Consider the following 21,200-nt stretch of genomic DNA (forward strand, 5'->3'; position numbering starts at 1 on the left):
GTACAATTTCTTACCTCGTTAGACATATCAAACAAAATAATTAATTACCAATAGCTAATTAACCATTTGATATTTTTTATCGGTTCTTTTTGTCAAGTTTTTTGTGCAAAATTTCAGTTTGATCCGAAATTGGGTGTAGGAGAAATAACGAATACAAACTTTTTACCGGACAGACAGACAGACAGAGTGATTTGATATAACCTTTGTAAAAAAAAAAAAAGAACAATTTGGGTCCAAAATTATATTTACAAAAGATTTACCCTTTCTTTTACACTGAATTCATCATCATAAAATACCAAATCCTGCGCATTTACTTGAAAAGGACTTATATTTAACACACGCGTAATCTGACCACCTTTTTTCAGGAAGTCGCAAACCTAAAACAGGAAATGTTCATTGTTATTTTTTTTTACAAAATTAATATATTATCTAAAAACATTTTTTTTTAGATTAAATAAAATTGTTTTATTAGTCGAAAAAATAAGATGACTTTTGATTACCACCGTTCACCCCAGCTCTACTACTCTAACCCTAACGCTATTGACACTAACACTAACGTCACATCCAGAACGAGACTAAAACACACACACACACGAAACTAGCTCTAGATGGTTCTCGATCATTTCATCCCCTGGTCATTTCATCCCCTGGTCATTTCATCCCCTGGTCATTTCATCCCCTTGTCATTTCATCCCCTAGTTATTTCTTCCCCTGGTCATTTCATCCCCTGGTCATTTCATCCCCAAGTCATTTTATCCCCTGGTCATTTTATCCCCTGGTCATTTCATCCCCTAGTCATTTCATCCCCTGGTCATTTCATCCCCTGGTCATTTCATCCCCTGGTCATTTCATCCCCTGGTCATTTCATCCCCATTTATTTTCATCACCTGATCATTTTATCTAACAAATAGAAACGTTAAATATCATGAAATAAGCACTATTTAATATATTCATTTTTTTTTTAAATAACAAAAAGTGTAACACATTAGGTAAGAATAAAATTAAAATTAAAAAGTGTTTTGTGTTCATCTACATCAATAAGATAGATTGACTATCGTTTGTAAGTACAAAAACCGATTTATATTGCTGAATAATGTTTGTAATTCTCTCCTGTATTTGTAGTGTTTAGAAGTATATGAAGCAAAACTTTTATAAGCGACATGATATACTTAGGATGGGTGAAGTCAGCCTTTATTAGAACAAATAAAACCTTATTTTAAGGCTAAAAATGAGGCGATCATTATCAAGAAAGAGCGATTGAAAAATAAAATAAAGTGAAAGATGGTCGTCAGGAGTTATCAGCGGCATGATCATTAGTAATCTAATCGTTCTCACCTCTTAAATTATTTCCACTACTTCCACCAGACCTTGGCCTTTGATCATTACGTCATGCGCAAGATAATATTATAATATTACATCCCCCACATCCAATAGAAGCGCTATAGCTAATTACACACCCAGATTTACAATATATTATAAGATTTCTAATCAAGAATGCAAAGTGGAAGAGGAAACACTATAAACGCATTAATGACATCTCTGTCGAAAATTATCAAAAAGCATTCTACGTAATAATATTTATATATTAGATGAAATGAGAGGTTAAAGTCAAAGCCTTAACAGCACAAAGAAAAGAAATGACCAGGGGATGAAATGAACGGGGATGAAGTGACCGGGGATGAAATGACCGGGGATGAGATGAGCAGTCAACCTCTGGATGAATTTGGCCCCATTAAATTCTTGGCGACGAAGTATGACCTTGAAACCACCAGACTGAAAGCGCAATCCGGAAGTTTCTAATTCTCTGTGTTTCTGTGTAACTGTAGTGTACTTGGGTATAATTGGTCTTTAAATATTGTAATATACTCAGAAAGACACAAAAATAAAGGCACATTTCTCGTGCCATATAATAGGACAAATTTGTACAAATGCTCCTTCTTCCTTAGTGCTATTTGAGCATGGAATGGGTTGCCTATTTAACAGCGTTGTTTGAGAGCCACTGCGACATGCAGTAGTCAAGGTTCACTGTGAACACTTGGTTTTTATATTTCACAAGAAATTTGAAATCTCGTTTAAAACCACGCGCAAGCCTTGTGTTGGATCTGGCCACATGGTCAGACGGTCAGTTTTTCTATTCAGTCCTCGGAGAGAAAGGACACATGTCTTGATGAGTTCTATTTGTAATGAGTGAAGTGTTATTAAGTATCATTATGAAATGTATTAAATGTTGAATCTTGCAAGTAATTATTGAAGTATTATCTGTCACTTTATGGCTGGATTTTTGGCCAGAGTGTTAGTACTTTACCTTTAATAGATATATTGTCTGCTAATCGATGAGTTATTTTGTAAATTTCAATGTCTGTTGAGCTACTCTAGTTACAGTAGACATGAGCGACAATAGAAGTGCATTGGAGCAAGAGAAGAGAAGACCAGATACGTTTCTATACAGTCTGTCTAGTCTGTGGCATTTTACGTCTCGAGAGACGATCTTTTCCCTTTGCAACTTCTTGTGTGACTAAAGAGGCCAATCCTTGATACACAGCTGCGATCGCAGGTTGGGCATATATAATCACCAGGCGCCGTTGCATTTTCACCCTTCTTTCTGCTTCTATTGTGTATGACATCTGCAATCTGTGACCCTTCCTTTGTGCTCTCTCTCCATGTGGATCTGTCCAGTGCCACCTCTTCCCAGTTGCAGGGTCGATTTTGAAGAGCTTCATGTCGCGTTTGCATACATCCGTATAACGTAAAAGTGTGCGACCAGTGGCTCTCCTGCCTTCTATTAGATCGCCATACAGGATGTCCTGTGGAAGTCGACCTACTGGCATTCTACGAACGTGGCCAAGCCAGCCAAGGCGTCTGCTGCTAATAACAGAGCGGATGTCCTGGCATCCTGCTCTATGTAGCACTTCCTCTTGCCACCTTTTTTTAATGATCCGCCTTAGGCATCGGAGGTGAAAGACATTCAGCTTTTTTTCCTGCCATGAGTAGGTTGACCATGTTTCACTTCCGTACAGCAAGGTGCTCAACACACAGGTCCGGTAGATTAGGGCTTTAGTACTGCTAGTCAGCAATATGTTGTCCCAGACTCTTTTCTGCAACCGTGGCATGGTGGCCATTGCCTTGGCTATCCTGTTGTTTATGTCTTTATCCAGTAGAGTGTTGTTGGATATGATGGAGCCAAGGTAACAAAAGTGATCAACAATTTCTAGTGGTTGGCCATTAATGCTTACTTGAGGTGCAGTGTTTGTGTTTTGGACAAGTATCTTAGTCTTGCTTTGACTGATGTTTAAGCCGAACTTCTGGCAAGCAGCAGATAGTTAGTCAACCAGGGACTGTAGCTGAATATCAGAATCAACCACAATAGCTGCATCATCAGCCTACAGGAGTTCCCTGACGAGTAGCTTCCTAACCTTGGTTTTTGCCCGCAGCCTTGATACATTAAATAGTTTTCCAGAGGATCTTGTATGGAGAAACACACCTTCGTTTATGTCGCTGTACGCATAATGCAGTAGACAGGAGAAGAATATGCCAAACAGAATAGGTGCGAGCACACATCCCTGCTTGACACCACTGCAAACCTCAAAAGGTGCTGATTGGGCTCCATTGAATTTGACATTACATTTAGTTTCCTCGTGAAAACACTCAATTAACTTCAGTAGTTTGGGAGGTCAACCTATTTTCCTTAGGAGTTTAAAATACAGTAGACACTTTAATAAGCACCAGAAGAGGTGTTACGGCCTAAGCTAACCGGGAAAACCAGTGACTTAGAAGAATTTAGATCAATAGTTAATATGCATGACTAAATGTATGACGAGTAAAACGTAACCATCCTCATGTATTACATAAGATAAGAAACAGATATCCAATTTTGCTTAAAAAAAAAACTTACTTCACCATAATCTATAAATCTGACTATGAGGTATCGAGGCGCAATTTGAGGTGGTCTATCATTATAATAAAAGATCGCCTCTAAATTAGTGCTGACTATTGTTTTAGACTTTACTGCTCCTAGCGAAACAATCCATTTGAAATAGTAGTCCTGACGACAGACGAAAGAGAAAAAAACAAAAGCAAATTGCATGTCAGAAGTTTGTATAGTACTAGTATAAATACAATGAAGACTAAACTAAATAATAAGACTAAATACAGTGTTTTATGACTTACTAAGTTAAAGGTGTCCTCTGGGTCTAGTCTATAAATTCTGCTGTGGTGACGACGACCGAGCGCTTCAAGGGATTCCAAACCTGACCAAGAGTATTCACCTACCGGTAGCGTATTGAATATTACGTAATCCGTAGAGCTGAAAGTGATGTCAGAACAAGTTCTTAACGTAACTCGAAATAAATATACAATGGACAAAAAAAAAATCAGATTACAAAACTATATATTACAAATAACAGATTCTCGTGCATTAAGCCTTTTATTTATAAGAAAAAGCTATTTTGTTTGAATATTTTTATTTTAGGGAATTTTTCTAATAAAAAAAAGATAATCAGCGAGAAAAAAACAAAAAAGAATGATGACATTTATTGAATAGCTTATAAAAGCTTCTATCATTGACGTAAAGTATCGTGTATTGAATATTTTCATTTTAAGAGGTTTCTAGTTATTACTCACTGTTAGTCGATTACTTGGTCATTGTTTTATTTTTACAAATATTCTGTTTACGATTTTTATTATTATTCAGTGACGATTAATCATCTGTACTTTCAATTTTTATTTAACAATAATATTCCATTAAAGTTATCATATTACTTACATATTTACTTAGAATTATTTATTTTTAATCGAGTTTTAAAGCAGTAAACTAAATGAGAAATATCCCAGTAATGTGTTAAATAGATTTACAGGCACTTCATATATCATACGATTGTGGAAATAATGCACACATCTTTTTTCAAAGAACTTTGTAGCAACATAGAACCTGCTTTTCCCAGCTTCCCTAAATAAGAGACACTCAGCTGTAGTAATTTAATTTGAGAGAACTTATTCTAGTTAAGTTTAGCTCAATGCGTTTATCTTAAAAGTATGAGTGAAGAGAGGTAAGGTGTGTAGTATTAAAAGTAAGCATGTAAGTAAAATGGCATGTAAGTAAAATGGCATGTATATTATTAGCTTTTATATAGCGCTACTTTCATGCTTATAGCATGCTCAGAGCGCTTTGGTCCAATCTCATTTGTGGACCAGTGGGGACGGGGGAGGGGGTATCTAGGAGTTGATTTTCCGTGCTGCCTTTAGGCGCTCAGTAAACACAACTCTGCCCGAGTCGGGTGTCGAACCTCGAGCCCCCTTCTAGGTAGCCAAGCCAAGCCAAGCTCGCACTTAGCCTCTCGACCACGCTTCCCAAGTAAGTAAAATGGCATGTAAGTAAAATGGCATGTAACTAAAATGGCATTTAACTAAAATGGCATGTAAAGTAAAATTACATGTTAAGTAAAATTAGATTCCTGATCCATATATTTAACAGCATAGAGTGTAACATTCTCTGACTAACATATACACTTATTAGAGCCCTAATCAAAAGTTGTAAAACTTTCTAGAGAACTTTGAGAATAATAACAGAATATGCATCCTCTGCTTGGGACCCTTTCCACTCAAGAAAACATTAAGAAACTGGAAAATACACAAAATAGAGCAGTGAGACTCAAAACAAACGAATATTCACTTTTGACTAGGGTAACACCTTCCTGACAGAACACTTAAAAGTAAAGTAACAATTATACATAAAGCACTGAACCATAATCTTCAAATACAAAAACAAAATCTAATAAAATACTCATAGGACACAAAGATAAAGGCACATTTCTCGTCCCATATGCTAGGACAAATTTGTACAAAGGCTCCTTTTTTCCTAGCACTATTAGAGGATGGAAAGGGTTGCCTGAGCTAGCCAGGAAAACCAGTGACTTGGCAGAATTTAGGTCATAGCTTAAAATGCATGACTAAATGCACGACGCGTAGGACGTAATTATCTTCTCTTTTGAAGTAACGTCTGTGTCACCACCACAAAGTTGGTGCCATAGAGTAGAAACCCTATTTCTATATTGTGAATGTTATTTCTATATTGTGAATGTTATTTCTATATTGTGAATGTTATTTCTATATTGTGAATGTTATTTCTATATTGTGAATGTTATTTCTATATTGTGAATGTTATTCGCAACTCATGTTGCCCTAAGGTGAACACTTTTGACCTTAAGTGAACCAGAGTTAAGGGCAGTCAGTCAATATAGGGAGTTGGTAGCAAGCACTTGATAGAGTCACTTAATATAGTCAGTTGAGTTAGTTGTTTAAAGAAGTTGGTTATAGATTAGTTACTAAGTTGTCATTATATTCGTCGTATTTCTATAGAGGATTAATACTGACCATTCCTGAATTGAATTGTGTATCATATTCACTACGTGGTGTTATTACTTATATTAAACTTATTTGTGTCTGCAACATCAAGTGTCATTTCCTTATTCTGTGCATTCTAATATGAACCCAATGTCACCACCGCGCCTACCTCGAGAAACCAACAATAATATCACAGCATCAAAATATAACCACAGTGACATTAATGGTGTCAAAAATACAAGAGGTGACAGTCTGTATTATAAAAGATAAGATAAGAAATAAAGGGAAAAGTTTGGAATCGAGAGTATTTTTGTCTTCTCTTGCACCTCTAGGCAACTCAAGCAGTTTTGACAGTGCTCCTGCACTGGGTCTCGCTTGTAAAAGGCGATACAATTTTTAAATAAACTTAAATCCTCTCAGATTCAACTAGTGACACATTTCTGATATTTGTTTTGTGGTCTGACAACCAGATTGAAACTACGAGATACCCTAGTACAGGGGTTTTCAACCTGTGGGTCGCGACCCCCTTGGGGGTCGATTGACCATTTACCAGGGGTCGCCTAAGACCTCGAAAATATGGATTGTTATTGTCTACTCTTCTATTGCTGTGTGTGTGTGTCGGGAGGGGGGGGGGTCATGGCAGAGTGGGGGGTTGTAAAAAGGGGTCACCGAGTTAAAAAGTTTGAGAACCGCTGCCCTAGTAAGTTTATTAAGGACTTCAACATTTGCACGTTCTCGGTTAATTGTGCTCGTCTCCCACGTCATGTTGCAAAAGGTATGCACACTAAAAAAAAAACAAAATTTAAAAAAAAAACTAATTTTATTTGAATTCAATGGTACTTTAATATCAAAGATATAAAACCTACTTAATAATATGCACACCTGTAAATTCTTGGCAAATCATAATTTCTTTGAATGTATTTATAAAAGTATGTCAAATCTCCAAACAATAAAAGTTTTGGTTTCCCTGTCCTTCTTGCTTCTTCAGTAAAAGTATTTTGAGCGTCCTGAAAGGAAATGTAACAAAAGGTAACAAATATGGGGAAAAAACTCCAACAAGACCACTGAATAACCCTTCGCCTTCACCTAATTTGATTGACTTTTTACGCACTGTTAAGGTTTTTTTTTTAGAAAAATTAAACATGTTTGCCCTGGCCCCTGACTGATACCTGAGATGAACTCCTATTGACTAGTCCTCCCGTAGTGCTCTGGCAAGAAACTTAGCCGTCCGGCGTAGTGCCTCATAGCTACCATACAAATCGAGTTACTGCACAGGCAAGTCCCCCCTTAGCTCGCGGAGCTGGGGACACTCGTACAAGACATGCGACACTGTTTCGACGCTCTCTCCACAGTGACGGCATCGGGAGTCAAAGTTAGTGCGGAACCGAGCAAAGTATGCCCCAATAGGACAGTGTTCCGTCCTGCATTGACTGCTCTGACCTCCTCAGTCGCCACCATGGATCGTCGCGATCTGGGTGACGCATGCGCTGCCAGACACCACGTGCTCTGTCGGATTCCTCACAGGACTTTAACCACTTCTCATGAATGAGTGCTCGGATTTGTGCCGTTGCTTGTAAGTACGTGCTTGGTGCTTCGAGGTGTGTGGCTGCCATTGCACCCTCCCTCGCGAGGGCGTCTGCCGTTTCATTGCCCCTCACGCCGCAATGTGAAGGCGCCCACTGACTGATACCGATTGTAACAGAATAATGACATAGCCCAGCGGTGAGAAAATTAGGACAAGCGGGCTAAATGTGGCCTGCCAGAGCCATTTAGGCGGTACACGGACACCCACAAAAACATAACCTGTATATGTAAAAAAAAAAAAAAAGCATGTAAGCATCTTTATACTTTTGTTTACACTTATTTTATTAGTATTATTATTATTATCATTACCATTATTATGACATTTGTATAAAGGAGTCTGACAATAAATAGGCTAAGGAAAAAACATTTACTATAATTCTGAAATGTTTTAGGAAAAGAACAAATATTCAAATTGGCAATACGTCGAAACATTCAAGAGTTGGTTCGTATTGTATTTTCGATAGACCAGTAGATCTAGTTGTCTTTACTTCATCTCAAAGTCGGATAGAAATTTAATAAATTGAATATTTAAGAATTGTTAAATTGGAAAAAGAATTTGGGGCTTAAAAAAGAAATGACGTATAGATGACGAAGTTTTTTTTTCCTATCATCCATTGTGGTAAAGCAGTTTGCTTGCTGTACTGTGAACTAAGGTGACGCTTTTTAGGTCATGAACTTACAGCGCAACAAAAAATTAAAAACAGATGTTGACTTTTAATTAATAAATTGAATAATTAAACTTTATTTTTTTTCATTATTTTTAAATCATTGAGAGTTCAATATTTTACTCTCTTAAATATAGATCTATATTTGATTGACTTTACTTTTAATTAACAATACAAATTTTAAAAATAGATCTAAAACCTACTTTCATTTTATTGATAGATCTAGACTCTAGATCTAAAAAACAATTTTCTTTTTATTTGGAGACTGGAACTCTTATATTTCTAAATATAACTTTTCAGTTTCAGGCATGAGTTTTATTCAAAAACGTAAACAAGACAGCTAGATCTTTATCTAGATCTACACTATTCTACAGAAAACATTTCAATTTCTATTAGTACGGACTATAAGTTCTAGTTCTAGAATCTAATTCCGTACACTATCATTCTTCTCTTGGGTAAACCATCTATCTCTACACTCTAGATGTTACTATGTCTAGATTTTTATCTAAATCAGATTTATACAAACGGAAACCCAAGCAAAGCCGGGTAAAAATAAAGCTAATCTAAATATATATATATATATATATATATATATATGTATGTATATAAAACATGTAAATCTAAGGCAATAACTCAACGAATGCAAGGGTGTCATTACAGCGGATGTATTTATTTACAGCTAGAAAAAACTTAACAGGCATAGACTTCAACTATTAAGTCCTTCATTATCTAAATACCAGTACAGACCACCGACACGCTTTCCAGTGCGCCCCCAGGCTCGCAATACAATTCACAGTTAGCTCAAAGACCGGCTCTTAAGTCAAGACGTCCAGAATCCAATAAATTACATATCACTCCATCCGGATCTACAACAGTCCTTCCTCCTAGTATCAACATGTCTTATACTGCTTGTCTTGAATGGTGCTCTCATGCGCACAATCAGTGTGACGCGGGAGCGGAGTTACAATATTGCCCCCTTCTCATCCCAGTTCGTCCCGAACTGATTCAGGTGCATTACAAGGAAGTGGACGTTGGTCAGTGCAGGTGGAGCTCGGTCTGTGGGAGCCACAGACGGCAGGGTGCGTGTTCCCCACGGGTGCCGCTTTCTCTTTCTCCAGTTGGCCAGTCCGTTCTTGAGACGATGTCGTGATCATGACGTTGACTGCTTCCTGACCGTTGCTGGAGACTCAGTGGAGACGCTCCCCAATTTTGACACGACGGACGTCACACGACATACTTGTAGACCCAGACTTAACCATGGTTGCAAGCACATTGTCATTGTCAGCCTTGTCCCTGAAGTATGCCCATAAAGCACCCTTGCAATGTTCAATGTGTAAAAGTTCATGAAGTGCTGAACCGGGTCCAGCTGAAATTGATTCACCATCGTTCATGTTACTCTCGCTGGTGAAAACACAAGTATCGAAGCCCACTGGTTTCCAACCCTGTTGGTGGGTTTCTTGACATTTGCACTTCCTTCGTGAAACACCGCATGTACAGTTCTTGTTTACCACCTGAATGCAGAAATCAAATTTCGAGTTGTCTTCGTATGCACTGGCAGATTGACATGGTCTTTAAGTTCCAAGGCGACAGGCTCGGATGCAGGCCCAAAGTTGTCTTGATCTGTCCGGGTTGTTGTGTAACTCTTTGCTGGTACAGTAAAAGCTTCAGTCTCATATCAGACTTCTCCTATTTCTTCTACTGTCTATTCTGTTCATCTGTGTACTTCTTGTTAAGATCGGCGCATTCTTTGTAATTATCAGTACAATCACAGTCTTTAATGAGTAACGGTTGGTTGATAATTACTGTCGGACATCTCTCTCTCAAAGCACGGTATGCATCAGTTTGTCCATCGAATGATTTATCGAATCCTGCAAGGTACTAATTTCTAGATAAGTTTGACATAGATCTCAATCTAATCTTCTAGATAAGTTTAACATCGATCTCAATCCAATCTTCTAGATAAGTTTGACATAGATCTCAATCCAATCTTCTAGATAAGTTTAACATCGATCTCAATCCAATCTTCTAGATAAGTTTGACATAGATCTCAATCCAATCGTCTAGATAAGTTTGACATAGATCTCAATCCAATCTTCTAGATAAGTCTGACATAGGCTGCCTGGTCGTGCGGTTTGCGCGCTGGACTGTCGTTCAGATTTATCGATGGTCCCGGGTTCAAACCCTGCCAGCTCCCATCCTCCGTCGTCCTGCGGGAGGTTTGGACTAGGAAGTAATTATCTTCAACTCTGAAGGAACATCCGAAACATGTAAAACATTTTACAACATAGATCTTAATCTTCTAGATAAGTACCTTAATACGCAAACTAAGGTCCACCGGACACATCTGTACAGAGCCAATATTAATATATTTTATGCTACAAATAGGTCAATTTCAAATATTTTTTTTGCTTTACTATATTTGAATACGCGCATTATTATTACAAAAAAAAAATCATTTATTTATAAAATAAAGAACAACTTGGCAGTTCTGTGTAGTTCATATACAGCAGTGATGCTCAACCTTATTCGGCCGGCGGGCCATTTTAATTTCCGACAGTCGTGTCGCGGGCCACATCTACAAAAAGTTTTTTTAAAAAAGAAAAAACGACAATAACCCAATTTTTATTACGAGCCCCTGAATCTAGTGCTTACCTTAATTCATAAGAGGTTTATTCTAAACCAATGTTTAAATATACGGCTGCATAGATGAGACGCCAAGTCACGGCACTTAATCTTGAATTTTAGATGATTCCGGATGATTCATCACATCCTTTTATACTTCTTTATACTTTCGGTAGTCATGACAACTAATTTCTCTAATGAAGAGAAAGATCCTCTGTGATGGTTGAAACTTCTTGGACAGGACTTCGCCAGTGGTGGTCCCATTCATGCTCCACACAGCTACTAACTTCTTTTATTTTAAAACTACTATTTGTACCGCGAATAAATACCTAGATTTTGCGCGGTATCAGATGTGTCGGTAGACTCGTCAATCAAAAGTAAACATTTCGAAAGATGATTTTTCTGATGGTTTCGAATGAAAGGAGATTTTTTTACCCATATCTTTCAATCGACTTCTAATCGTCATGAGAAAGGCGTACGGCTCCAACAACATTCTTCTTTTCAGGACACATTTCTTCCACCATAGCTAGGAAGTATTTTTTTATGTATTATTCTCGGAAAATGGCTTCATGTCTCATCCATCCTCCATTCTAGGTGTAATTTAACAATGGCGGCTCCAACCAAGAATGCCGCTGTTTAAGGCTACGTTCTTTTAAAAGAGCAACTCTTCCTTTATAAAACAAATATGTTGGCTTATTGGTAACAACATATTTACCCCAACGTCTAACGTAGGGAAATATTTTTGTTAACTGGAGGGTGGATTTTCTAAATTTTGTGCCGACGTTTCGGCGGGCCGGATGGAACCACGTCGCGGGCCGGATGTGGCCCGCGGGCCGTATTTTGGGCATCACTGATATACAGTATATGGCTATATGGGAATGACGTTTATTTGCATTACAAATATCTTTTGTGTTATATACATGGCGCGATTATACTTTGCAAATCTAATACGTAGCAGCAATGTCTTTCGTGGTCTATTCTAAAGAAACAATTTTTTTGTCTTGTCCTTGAATTGCTAATGTTTGATTTATTAACTCTCCCTGTTCTAATAGACGATGTCGACGTCGACTTGATCCACTTAAACTAAATTGACTTTTAAATTCATAAACCTTTATTTGTGTTGTGTAAAAAGAGCATGCTTTTCCCTATAATTTGATACCAAGTGTAACATTTTCTGATTACAAACAAAAAACTTAACGAAGATTCATCCTATCAGGATAGTGAAATACAAATGAGCAAAATGGTATAATTCTATTGGAACGAGGAAAATAATTATGGTGAGAAAGAGTTAAATAGTCGTAAGTCTAACGTTACGTTGGTTTCTTCATACTGAGACGAACACCCCAACCCCATATTGAATTTATAGGCAGATCTGAAGCCAGAAGCTATTATTGCAGCTTCGTAGGACAATTTGTTCATATTGTTAACAGGTTCTTACATCATACGATGACTCTTGAGTTCGCTTACTGGGTCCATTTCAAGAAGGCAGGACGAGTATTAGTCCGTAACCTTTGAAACTATAGTCTAATAAAAAGTTGATTGTTTTAAATTCAAGACCCCATACATCTACCAACTAAATAACCCATATTTCACTTATATTATGAGAGCTTTAAGTAGTTAAAGATGTTTCACTATACTTAATGACGATACAAAAAAGTAATTGTGTGTGTTAACAGTTACCAGACACAAAGTACACATGCCATGCCAGCGCTAGACGAGAGAGAGAGAGAGAGAGAGATTGCGGGAGGGGGGGGGAGAAGAAAATCCCCCCACCCCGAAAAAAAAAACATGCAATTGTCTTTCATTTGGACACAGATGCTACGCTTAAGTTAACTGATGTGTTGGCGACAATAGCCATTTGCAGTCTTTCACCCCCTGACCTGCAAATAATAAAGTCGCGAAAACAGTTCTTAGTATTTTTTTTTCCTTGTTAGCTACACTTTAAGATGATCGAAAGCCATCGATCTACATCAGCGGTTCTCAACCGTTTATGCTCGGCGACCCCTTTTACAACCCCCACTCTGCCGCGACCCCCTCACACACAAATACAGCAATAGAAGAATAGGCAACAACAATCCATATGTTCAATGTTCCTAAGCGACCCCTGGCAAATCGTCAATCGACCCCCAAGAAGGGGGGGGGGTCGCGACCCACAGGTTGAGAACCCCTGATCTACATTAAACTCGCCGATAGAAACTAACCTGTATAAAATTTGCAAAACTATCTTTAGATGGAGAACGATCGCCTAATTCTATTGTCATTCCGTCAAATCCGTTATCACGTAAATGCTTTACACACGCTTGAAAAAGCTCACTTCGTTTCGCTGGATAATGGTACATGTCAAAAAATGTGAAAACGACGAAAGCCAAAACAATTTTCAAATTTGGGTTTTGTCTTTTAGCTTGTAATATCCATGGATATCTGGGGAAAAACAAAACAAACAACATAAAATGGTTTAATATTGCTATCCAAATATATTTCGTTCAGTTCGAATGAAATATTGTTGAGGTCAATATTATTGGACAGTATACTATAAGGTGGTCATTTTGATTGAAATACTATTTTAGTATTTAATTGAACCGTACTATGAGTTATGAATTGAATTTTTGTCAAATCATGCTTTATGTAATTGTATTCATTTATCATTGTCGGTGCGTTATGGCATTCTAGCACCAATGTGTATTAAGTGCACAATTTGTGAACGCACTTTCTTTTTGTTGCCTTGCTTGTAAGCTGATGGAGTGTTTTTGTTCTGCTGGTGTAACGTTTGTTGAGATTCTTCTGTTCCCCTGTTTAGGGTTTCGCAGTTGTTTTGATGCCATAGTGATAGTCTACTAGACCTTTTTAGTTTGTCTTTACTTTGTCTTTACAGGGAGTTAGTATGGGATTGGAGTTCTACACTAAGTACTAGATTCAGCAGTGTGTTTTGGTGTGATTGCGAGCATTAATGTGTCACGTGGTCGGTTAGCAAGGTGTAGAATTATTGTTTAATTAATAAATTCACAGTATTAATATGTTCCAAATGCAATGTCATTACTCCATTAGTTTGTCATCAAAACTTATATTTATATCATTAAAAATTTACATTGTTACCAGTGAGTCATTTATTTATTGTAAGCACGAAGGTGCCTGGTTGAATGTCAGGGGCCCGGGCAAACGAGCTAAGGCCTTAACATAACCCTGACAATCATTCCCATTAGCCATATATCATTTCATTGTATAAATCTCATTAGATGTAATTTATAGTTTAATTGTAAATAATCATAATCATCATTGATTAATTTATGTACAACTGGGCGTGTTAGGCTGAAACCTTGGGACTAATATATTTATTAAGCAATAAGAAGCTATCATTTAATTATAACGAACACGCACATTGCAATCCAAATACATGTTTAATACCTAGACAACTTAATAATTAGTCATTAGGTAATGAAAGTCCTGACAAGGATTAATAAAGCTTAGACGAGTGGACAGGAAGATAATTGATACATTAAAAACACTATTTGATAGATGGCTGCCTGGTCGTGCGGTTTGCACGCTGGACTGTCGTTTGGATTTATCGATGGTCCCGGGTTCAAACCCTGCCCGATTCCATCCCCCGTCGTCCTGCGGGAGGTTTGGACTAGGAAGTAAACTATCTTCAACTCTGAAGGAACATCCGAAATATGTAAAGCATTTTACAAACATTAAAAAATAACCGTTTCTCACGATTTGCTTGGAAAACTCAAAGGAACATTTTGTATGCAAATTTCGTATCGTCAAAAATTGACCCAAACTATTTGATAGAATTACACTTTTTATATTTTGTTTTTTATCAAAGACGCTAGTATACGTTTTTCTTTCCCTTGTTCGATTCCAAACAAAATAAAAAAATTACCAACTAATCAACTAATTGGTTAAATTTTTTTGTATTCATTCCTGTTGTGTCAGGTACTAGAAATAATTGTCCCTGATTTGTAACTTGATAGTGATTAGGTGTGAGAAGAAATAACGTGTACTCATTTTCTACCAGCAGACTGTCAAACAGACAATGTGAATAAATATCAGCTTGCTTTGTTAAAAATAGATATTAAGATGGTGTCACAGTCTTAGTTGACATTGCATGATCTAAAGTTCACGTCATGTTAAGAGTTTAAAAGACACGTGGAATTCCTGATGTAGAAAACAGGAAGTAGAATGAATAAAGTTCAGTCAAGTCAAGTCAAGTCAGGAAGGTCTTGCTCCCGGTCCAGGAAGGTTGGACGTTGCTTTCTGGACTGGTGTATATATATGTATATAGCATGAAAGTCGATGGACTAATGATTGTTGATTAATTATATTTGAGAGTTGATTTCATCATATGCTTATTGAATATTAAAGTATTATTCGTATTTCAATGGATATCTATAGTTGGAGCTCCAGTGTCACTAGTAGTAATTGTTCTTATTGTTACCCGCTGAGATGCGGACGTGATTAGTAACTAACATATTGGATACTTTTGATACCGCTGTTATGCGGATAGGATTGTTTATTATTTCTTGACTTGTAGCACTAACAAGGAGTGCAGTATATTATTATTATTATTGTAGTAAAATAAACTTCATGTTGTCTGCTGAACGGACTTGAGTCAGTCGTATAGTGTTTGTCTTGTCATGTGTCTAGAGTACTTCAGGAAGCAAGAACCCAGTATTACACGACATTCGCATTCTACAAAGTTACACCATTCAACGTTCATTGACAGATGGTTTCCTAACAGGTCTCTCGTCGCTACCGTATGGTCCCCATACACCCCATACACTTCTCCGGCACTCCATCTTCGCTTTGCTAACGGGTCTCCCTAATTGCTCCTGTCATTGTTTGTCCCAAAGCTTTGTTTTAATTTTGGCCCTTTTCGTTTCCTAACCATGGCCACCGCTTCACATATATTTCGTGGAGTCAACAGGTCTTTCAGTGTAGTCGACATTCCTGCATCAGGTAACTGTTTATTTCTATCAGTCCCAATATTTCTGGGAAAAAATGTCATCGACGAAACTGTTGTTCTCGTTATTTGCAAGATGGCTGTAAGCTTTGTTTGCCAAACCTGTTTTCAGTGATGAACAATTGTGTATTGCTCTCTCCAGAGTTTCTTCTTTTCATTTACTCATAGTCATTTGTCCAAACCCACCCAATTTGGACACATGCGTTTTTCAGGAAGTGTTCACCCGTCACTAAATAGCCGCGTATGCTACGCCGCGGGTCGGCTTGATGACTTTAAAGAGGGGAAATACTGTTATAACCCTAGTGGCGGACTGAAAGGGTTAACGTGTGTGCGGCCTACTGACACACATGATTCAGGCCTATCACACAGGTCAAGGGCTGGTGAACAAGGGACATTACTGCTAGTTCACGCAAATATGACCCATATTGTGGTCATGTGATCGAGAGCCTTCACGACAGTGTGTAACGATAGACAGCAGAGTCCAGGACAGCAATCAGTAAGGACTGTGTGCTACAAAGTGAGTCCTTGACATTGTTGCTGTACGAGTCTAGAAGTAGACAGAGAAAGACTTGTAGTGTTTTTAGTAGGCAGTTCTATTGTACAAGAAAGCATTTGAATTTGATGTGACCCATTGTGTTGCATTGGCTTTTCATGTGATTTTAAATAAACCGCCACCTTGTTTATTGAAGCTCTTGTTGTCAAGTTCTTGTGTTAGATGTGCTGTGTTGTGTTTAGCAGTGTTTGCAGAAGGCCTGATAGAGAAGAACGCAACAATACTTACACTGCACGCACTTGGGTTTTGACAGTAATCACATTCTCTGCATTATTTTGCACGTTTTCGATGATAATATAAGGGCAGAGATTGAAATCGTTGTCTAAACTAGTCAACTTTGTTTGAGAACGTCTGAATGGGGAGAACCTGCACACTAACATCTTGCATTGCCCTTCAAGAACATTAAACATTACAAATGTGTTTGAATTATTTTTAAAAATATCATTGTCACACACAAAATTCCGTCTTAGTAAACCAAAGACTTATGTAATTTCTTATGTAAATTGAAATGAAATTACGAACACTTGTTTGTTTTACCTCAATAAGAATCAGTTTTGATAGATTTGCAAACTAACTGCATACAATTTAGAATAACCGATAGCGTTTTATTACCTTGTGATATGTCCCCTTTCAGATGTCCCCAAGAGACTACATTAAAAATACATTTGAAATCTTTAATTGAACTACAAATATTTAAAGTCATAAAATTGATATTTTAAAAATTCATCACTGATCCATACTTCAACATTTTACACAATGTAAAAATTATTTCCTTTATGCTCCCTCCACAAGGAAATAGCTCCATAAAGTTATTACAGATTATCGTACGTGGGACTGTCGTGCGCATATGGATTTCTAGGGTCCCAGATTTGAACTTGGCAAAGACTGGGATTTTTCGGGATTTTTAAGGCGCCTATGAGTCCACCGAGTTCTAATGCTTACCTGACATTGTTGGGCAAAAGTTAAGGTGATTTGTCATCCTGCTGGCCCCATGAAAACCTTGTTAACCGTAGACAATTTCAACTTTACGTCATCTGACTTATAGATCGAAAGGTCTGATTTTTTATATACTTTTGATATTATCAAACTTTTTAATAAAGCAAGTAGTTCAGAAATTAGCTACTCTGCTATAAGATATAGTAAAAACGATTTAAATACCTTTATACATGGTAGCCAAGATAAAAGAGCATGTTATTATTACATCAGTCATTTGATTCTTTTTGAGCACTCGTTTAACTGTAACGTGAAACATGATTTTGAGCCTCCTTTTTCTTGGCCACCCTGTATTGTTATATAGTACTATATTGTATATGTGCTACACTCTGGCAGAACCTGCGACCCCGCTGACCCCAAACTGTATCGGCACTGCCGTTCCTTTGGATACATCAGCTGCGTGGAGTGGGGGGGGGGAACTGATGTGTGGGCGACATCGTTCCGACCACAACTAATGCCCAGGCATTCATCTCATTTCCATGAGATGATCCATAGTCGGTTCGCGACTGAAGGCGGCCATAGATAGATTGTATATTACTATTATGAAATACTTGCTACACTAATCTTATTCTTTTATTCAACCTTATCTGATTCTGTCCATGGCTAAATCTTATCTGGACATTCCAAGACCACGTCATTAAAACGGGGACCCATTAACATACACAAACTCTTCTTTCGCGTAGCTGTGGTGTATAATTTTTAATTCCTCTTATGTCTTGTAATGATTTATATTTGCTAGGTGTCTTAATTAATTTCTTCTATTAACTGTCCCGCTAATGATTTTGTATGTGGACAGGAACTTCTATATAATATGGTGCGCAAAATGTTTGTGTAAGTCTTATTTTTTTCTTAACTCATTACTGAATACATAGTAGATCGTAGAGAGCCAATCCTCTTCCTCTAATGACGTTTCAATAAAGGAGTTATAATTGGAGGTCTCTAGAGTTGCAATCCTTCGGTTTAAAAATTACTAACATATGTTTGTATTTTTGGTTGTCATTGTTTAAAATATTCGGTCCCATTTTGCACTAGCCGTCACGTGTGCGACATATTTTACTTTTAAGCAGTACTACTTGAGTCTAATAGCATATTAGGAACATCCGCAGGGCTGTTCTTTTACAGATGAAGAAAATTAAGTACCTTTCCCGATGTGCTCGGCCTTTGGCCTCACCGCTTTTTCTGAGATTCTTGGGACAATAGCCTTTGGTAATATGGATTTAAACAATGTACATCTTTTTTAATCTTTCTCATATGAAAAAAATTGTTTTAAAATGCCGCTTAAAAGGATGTTTCAGTTTGTCTAGAGATTCAAGAGACTTTGACTCAAATCTTAAATCAGTTTACAATTATCCAGCATCCCAACTAGAAATAAAAGCTAAATCTTTACTGCAGGCTGTACATGAAATACTTTTTGCATAACTTAATAAAAGTTGTTTTTTTTTAAAGTGTGCATAGTAAAATTAAAAAAAAAAAGAAGTTTTTAAAAACTTACCAGAACCTTGACATACAAAGGTTAACAAGAAGATGGATATTGCTATTGCATTCTCCATACTAGAAGAATAAAACAGGAACCTTTGGTCAGACAAATTTAGAATAAAGAAAATGTGTATTTTATAATTTACATAGCAATTTTTTTTTTAAATCTCAAATTTTAAGAAAATTGTGTAATTTCTCTACACCGTCTTGATCGAGACTTGATGCTCACCAACAACACATTCTTTCTTCTCTAGTTTTGACACTTTTTTGCTACACTGTATCGTAACAACCGCTAAGTATTGTCCCACGTTCTATTTCGATATCATCCAATTATTTTATGTTATTGAAACAGATATAAAACTACTCAAAATTTGTATCAAAACTACTTTTTTTTAAAGATGATTTCCCCAAGAATATTAAATGTACCATATGAATGAACTGTAAAACTTTAACTGATATCAGATGTTTTAATAACGTGCAATAACTCATATTGATAAAACAAGAAGAAGAAAAGAATACCAAAAAAAATATTATTAAAACCATAACTAGTTCTATAGTAAACACTACGTACACATCAAGGGTGATTATCTTCCCACATTGAACAGTCTCCCCCTGCCATAGAGTTGTTTTGTCTGTGCGGTTGTGCTTGTTTAAATAAGCTACATAATTGAATATTGAACTACATATACACATTTTAGCATAGTCCAATAATATAGAGAGTAAGTGTGTGTGTGTGAGAGAGAGAGAGGGAGAGAGAGAGAGAGAGAGTTACCAACAAAGTGTGTAATGCGGACACTCTTTAGAGTGTGCTAGAGTTGCAGTTTACAATGGCATTATAAAGTATGCTTTACGTTGTTTTTTTTAAGCTTAGTTGTGGTCATTGCGTATTAATGTTTTGTTTCTTTAATGGTGAGCATTGAGTATTGTGGAGTGCGTTTATGCAGAAGCCTTTTAATGTTAAAGTTTAAAATGTTGTCTTATAATAGGTTGACATGTCACACTCGAAGGAGATTAACTCTTCTGAATGCTTAGCAAATTAAAATGTCAGATATTATTTTGTTGTTTCCCTTAGATTTAGTTTCACTGTCTCGGGCTACAGTACGAAATGCTGTATGATATGAAACAGTGGCGTTAATAGTGAGGGGGAACCCGGTGCGGTAAGCTTCTGATGTCACTCCCCCCCCCCCCCCCACCAGACCAAACAAGTTCCTGTTGGTTTTTTCTTATGTTGAACCATATCGCCTACATTGAGCAAAAAAAAAAAAGGCATTTTTGTTCTTTTTTAAAGTTCGTAGTTGGTTGCGATTTTTCAATAGTTATGACCTGAATTAAAATGTAAGAATAACAAGATTACAAAGAGAGTCTGTGTTATCACACAAACTCAGAGGTGGCACCCATCGAAGTCACCATCAGGAGTATTTAAGCCAGTCTTGTTTTGATCGTTTAAATTAATAAAATTGTAAAAAATCATTTGGATTTTTTTTTCACATAAAAGCAAACAGGACAACACTTCGTCTTTGATCAGACTCTTCTAACTCTTCTGGAATAAGTAGAGTAGAGATCCAACTGATCATCTAAAAAGTGCAGTAGATATCGAACTGATCACCTAAAACATAAGGGAAACCTCCCAGACAGTGTCGGTGGCACCTGGTGCGGTAGCTCAGGGGGTCATCCCTTCCCATCAAGTTTCTTCAAATAAACACTATTGCTAGTTATTTCTTTTGGGGTTGTTTTTTTTTTTTCAACCAATACAGTGAGCTGATTACCTACAATTATGGATTTAAATAAAAACAAAATAAAACAAAGAACCTTCTTCCAGATACGGCCTCAACCACCGGTTCTCAATTAAGTTAAAAAGTATGTGCGTGTAGACTTCCAGTCATTGCCAGCAAGGAGATCTGGAGGAGCGCTGTGGAATTCCCCATCGCGGGACGAAGCCCCGCCGCCAAGCACTATGTCCGGTATTAAAAGCCAACAAAATACATATTCTGAGGTATCTATATGCATT

At 37.1% G+C, this 21,200-nt stretch overlaps 1 protein-coding gene across 3 annotated transcripts in view; it reads right to left on the reverse strand.

Annotated features, from left to right (window-relative positions):
• The window catches only part of LOC106068187 (acidic mammalian chitinase-like), a 28,949-nt gene extending 9,288 nt beyond the window's left edge, over window positions 1-19,661 (reverse strand). Inside the window, exons 1-8 of one of the 3 annotated variants that reach the window (XM_056014868.1) lie at window positions 19,422-19,661; window positions 19,209-19,267; window positions 16,952-17,114; window positions 13,412-13,631; window positions 7,222-7,346; window positions 4,168-4,303; window positions 3,893-4,042; window positions 261-377 (exon numbers count right to left, since the gene is read on the reverse strand). In XM_056014868.1, the coding sequence (XP_055870843.1) occupies window positions 261-377; window positions 3,893-4,042; window positions 4,168-4,303; window positions 7,222-7,346; window positions 13,412-13,631; window positions 16,952-17,114; window positions 19,209-19,267; window positions 19,422-19,432 (981 nt within the window). In that variant the 5' untranslated portion in view covers window positions 19,433-19,661. The remainder of the gene's footprint in view (window positions 1-260; window positions 378-3,892; window positions 4,043-4,167; window positions 4,304-7,221; window positions 7,347-13,411; window positions 13,632-16,951; window positions 17,115-19,208; window positions 19,268-19,421) is intronic. The other 2 variants (XM_013227495.2, XM_056014869.1) reach the window with 2 other exon arrangements.
• Window positions 19,662-21,200: the final 1,539 nt, after the last annotated feature.

The sequence above is a fragment of the Biomphalaria glabrata genome, chromosome 16 (assembly GCF_947242115.1).
Source record: "Biomphalaria glabrata chromosome 16, xgBioGlab47.1, whole genome shotgun sequence".
NCBI classification, from domain to species: domain Eukaryota; kingdom Metazoa; phylum Mollusca; class Gastropoda; family Planorbidae; genus Biomphalaria; species Biomphalaria glabrata.